Source organism: Aplysia californica, unplaced genomic scaffold, assembly GCF_000002075.1.
Source record: "Aplysia californica isolate F4 #8 unplaced genomic scaffold, AplCal3.0 scaffold00022, whole genome shotgun sequence".
In the NCBI taxonomy this organism is placed as follows: Eukaryota; Metazoa; Mollusca; class Gastropoda; order Aplysiida; family Aplysiidae; genus Aplysia; species Aplysia californica.
In genome coordinates this window covers 819,837-824,637 of record NW_004797292.1, presented here as the reverse complement: position 1 = coordinate 824,637, position 4,801 = coordinate 819,837, and the positions used below count along the sequence as shown (strand labels likewise).

Here is a 4,801-nt window from a genome sequence, read left to right as displayed (position 1 = left end):
TTAAGTAGGGGATTGCTGGGTTTAGATGAAGTACGGTGTGGCTTTATGCCACGGAGGCACTACGCTAGCTGTGAAGGCCAGCCCGGGTCTCCCTGAAACGTCGATGGCCAACGGGGCTCTGGTGAAGTTGCAACGGGCCTAGCAAGCCGGTAGGGATTTTAAAAAACTGCTAAAAACAAAGAAAGGAAGAAAAGAAACAGATAGACTCATTCATCTTCACACAAGATGGGCGTATGGACCAAGAGAAAAAAAAAGAACTATGAAGGCAAATGCAGTGACCTACCAGCTAGCACCCCTGCTCAGTCACAAGAACATCCCGACCGAAGTGAAATCCCAGCTTATCAATAGTATCTTCAAACCAACATTAACACACCAGTGCCAAACATGGTCTCTAAACAAGGCACAAGAAAGAAAAGTAAATGCAAGCGAAAGGAGGTGTCTCCGAAAAACCATCAACGTCACCAGAAGAGACCGCATAAGAAACGAAACCAAACGTCTACAAACTGGAATATCACCAGTAATGAAATTTATAGAGCGTCAAAGAATCAAAGAATGGTTAGGACATCTAACCAGTATGCCCCAGAAACAACTAGCAGTTAGAGTTTGCAACATCCGAGAATCTGACTTCAAATCAAGAGGAAGACCAAGAAAGATCTGGCTGGATGGGGTTAAAAAGGTCCTGGAACAACATAACATATCTATGCCAGACCGAAACCTGCATCTCCCCCTCGACATCCTAAGGATACCAGAGGAAGGGAAAAGTAAAAAGTAAAAAGTAAAAAGTAATTATTATTATTATTATTATTATTATTATTATTATTATCATTATTATCATTATTATCATTATTATCATTATTATTACATCTTTCTTAATACTGAACACTTAAGGGAGAGGGTAGGCTGGAAAATTGTCCAAAGTAGTACAAAAGGGGGTATTTCTTTAAAAGAACATATTCGATTATGTAAGGAGAAATTGTTATAAAATTGTGTTAGCTTTGCAAACTCGCTTTTCTCAAACCTGTGACCTGAATTTTATAATTGCTTCTTTTTTGCTGTTGTTATTTTGATTTTTATCATTTTTTAGGAGGAAAATGGGGGGGGGGGGTACAATTTCATTACGGATTGTTCTGCCTTTTTGCCAATTTACATTGCATTAATTTTGATGTCTTAAATCCGGGCCTGAGATTCAAAACTCTCGTATCTTGAAAACCCCATATTTCAGGAGAAGCAAAAAAACTGACCTTCTCTTCGCACAGATGAATTGCGGATGTAATTTTTCCATATTTCAGGTCTAACAACAAGCCGGATTTGTTGATGGATGTTTTAAAATTGTATCTCTTTCAGTTTCGATTCTATTTTAGTTACGATGTTATAACACTGATTTTTTGGCAAACAGAACTGCCGTAAGTCGAGTTACGATAGTTTAGAAATTTCCTTTATGAAGTGCATAGTATCGTACCTCAAGTTACGATAGTTTTGCTGCCAAGGAGAACATATTTCAGTCTTTATATCCAAAGATGCGATACCAGCATGCTGCTTTCTTTCTTTGTCAATGCAAGTCCAAGACTACAAAACGATTGTAATTTGCAATTACTATACTTTTGTATAAAAATAGATTTGTATTTGGTTTCGCCATGACTTCGCCGCAATGAATTTAAGATAACTTTTCATTAGGGCATCACTTTTTTAATTTGTTGAGCTTGTGGTGCGAGGTTTTGACATAAAATGCACTTCTGAAACTGGGGTTAACAAAATATCTTTTAGTGCAAATTTATCATACCCCGTGTTACGATAGTTTTGAAACTCAGGCCAGAATCCCTCCTCAGTACTTCGGCATCCATCTAACCGTATCTGGCCCAAGAGAAATCGCAAGTCTCATGGTCGACACAGTGCCCATGGACGCCATAACTCGAAACGTGGGCACCGACTCCGCCATCGACGAAAGCCCCATCAGCGTAGTCGAAAACCTCATCGTCCTCCGAAGCCCCATGCTCCTCATAGACGCCACGGTCCTCCGAAGCCCCATGCTCCTCATAGACGTCACGGTCCTCCGAAGCCCCATGCTCCTCATAGACGCCACGGTCCTCCGAAGCCCCATGCTCCTCATAGACGCCACGGTCCTCCGAAGCCCCATGCTCCTCATAGACGCCACGGTCCTCCAAAGCGCCGCCCTCCTCATACTCTCCGTCGTCCTCATAAACGTCGTCCTCCACATAAACGCCGCCCTCCTCATAAAACCCGTGTTCCACCCCTTAAACCTTTTCCTCGTCATAAGCCCCGTTTTCCACCCCATAAACGTCGCCCTCCTCATACCCACCATCCTCGTCATCCTCCTCAAAAACCCCATAACCCTCACAGACGCCATGGTCCTCCGAAGCGGCAATTTCCCCATACACCCCTCACTCCTCATCCAACACGTCGTACTCCCTGGACTCCCAGGACTCCCTGGGCGTGCAGACACGTCCAAACTAGCGAGGGCATCATCGACTTACGTAATGAGGAGGTCGCCTGCGCAGCCGTTCCCGACATCGACGTGGCAGATGGGTACGGTAGTGCCTACGTCAAGTGCGTGCGAGGAAAGCTCATCGGGCCTATAAAATGCAACGATAAAAAAAGGTAAGAAAATGTTGAGTTTCATTTCAAGTTTTTTTTTAAAATAGTTTAACTGAATCCGACACACTAATTTCAAATATTGCTAAACGACTCCGACAGATTACGGTTTCCTTTGGAAGTTTAACTGACTGCGATACATTAATGTTTCCTTTGGATGTTCAGCTGATCCGGACACATTGATGTTTCCTTTGGAAGTAGGGCTGAAAGAGAAACTTCACAAAGACAAAGAAAATTCAAGTTCACATGTATTTGGAAACAAACAGTTCTGTATTTAGAGCGAACAAAACTGACATTTTTTTACCTTCCCCACTATCCCTCGTTTCTTCTTTGCCTACACTCTATATTCCTCTCCCTCTCTCTGTCTCTCTGTCTCTCTGTCTCTGTCAGTCTGTCTGTCTATCTGTCTGTCTGTCTGTCTGTCTGTCTGTCTGTCTGTCTGTCTGTCTGTCTGTCTCTCTCTCTCTCTCTCTCTCTTTCTCTCTCTCTCTCTCTGATGTCACTGGTTTGTATTGTATAATGGACAGCGTCATAGCCATTGCATGTGGATTATGTTCGATCCCTTCATGGAGACGTTTTCTCATTGCCTGTCACCTGGTCTACTACTTTGGTGTATCCAACTGGGCCAGCCATGACAAACAGGACGAAACAAACTAACCTTCTAAATGGCTTAAAGTGTGTCGATAGAGGCATTAGACATTCTAAAACTCTTTACAATCATTCATTTCACTCACTCGTGTAGTGTCAATACAGGTGTCATATTTGCATAAATCTAAACGTAAAAGAAATAAACCTGGTATATTTCATGATTCTTTCCATACAGTTTCAGCACAACAGCTAAACAATGTACCATCCATTTGCCGGAATGCCAACTCAAAGGCACCCCGAAGCACTGGAAAAGAATAAGTGAGTAAACTGTAGGTTACATCGATCTAATTATGTTTTACTCTTTTATGATTCCCATACACATAATAGTGTAATTTTGCAGACAAAATAGAGTTTGTCTTTTACAAAAATGATAAACTTATTTTACTGCACATTTTTGAGAGAGGAAAAATTGCACAGGTCTTGCCCTGTTATCAATAAGCCGCCCTTCCTATGTACGGTAAACTGCGCAGTTTGTGTGTGTATAGTATCGATTTTGAGGTAGATGTGGTCGAATCCTGACCTCGACCATTCTCAGCTGATTGAGTGTCTTCTGAAAATGGTTCAAGATCTCTCTACCATATTGGGTGCCGGAGGGGGTACATAGTATAGTTGAAAATAGTCCGATGATTTTGTCCCAGAAAAACCAGAAAATAAGTAAATAACAATATTTTATTAGCGGCCTTGTAAAACTAGAAGTGTATACCCGATGAAATTTAGTCGCACTCATATTGAAAATTAATATTGAGGTTTCCATGACATGGGAAGGATGAAAAAAAATACAATGAAATGAAATAACAGTCTTGATATTTGGCTAACGGAAGAGGTCTGCAACTTAAAATTATAGAATTTCAAGTCGGTACCATGTCGAATACCTACGATACCAAAGAAATACTCGATACCAAAAAATCCCAGGGCAATTTTCCAACAGGTTTTAAAAAACTCCTCTGAACATTTTGATGATAGATTAATAATCTGAGCATTTTCCCGCTGTCCCACATTTTGCCTTTGCCCTTAACATTGCAAGAACTTACAGAGAGAGTGTGTGTGTGTGTGAGAGAGAGAGAGAGAGAGTGAGAGAGAGAGAGAGAGAGAGAGAGAGAGAGAGAGAGAGAGAGAGCTGGTCATGCAAGTTTCCAGGCCAGGGATGCTATAATGAAACGCACTCTTTTAGATGGAGCTCGACAGACAGAAACACTGACATGGTATATAATCAAATTGATGCATAGAGGGACAGATAGGCAAACAGACTGGAATACAAATAAGGGAATAGAAAGACAGTAAAACAGACAAACGAACGCAGACATAAACATTGTCGCCCCTTTTCCTGTTATAATATACTTTTATTTCTTATGCTATCTTTCTGTCCCATCCTTAATCCTCCGCACTCACCGAGTTATTCACCTACTGCCTCCGCATGTTTTGCATTCGTGCAGTGTTGAGAGTTGATAATGATGTACATTAACATATATTATACATAGGGCTGGGCTCATTTGAGCCAGTTGATTTATTCTGTGGACTATTTACCCCCCCCCCTTCTCTCTCT

At 41.5% G+C, this 4,801-nt stretch overlaps 1 protein-coding gene across 1 annotated transcript in view; it reads left to right on the top strand.

Moving 5' to 3' along the window:
- The window catches only part of LOC101860547, a 16,817-nt gene that overhangs the window by 6,806 nt on the left and 5,210 nt on the right, over window positions 1–4,801 (top strand). The window contains exons 4-5 of the mRNA XM_005090818.2: window positions 1,827–2,616; window positions 3,434–3,516. Of these exons, the coding sequence (XP_005090875.1) occupies window positions 1,827–2,616; window positions 3,434–3,516 (873 nt within the window). The remainder of the gene's footprint in view (window positions 1–1,826; window positions 2,617–3,433; window positions 3,517–4,801) is intronic.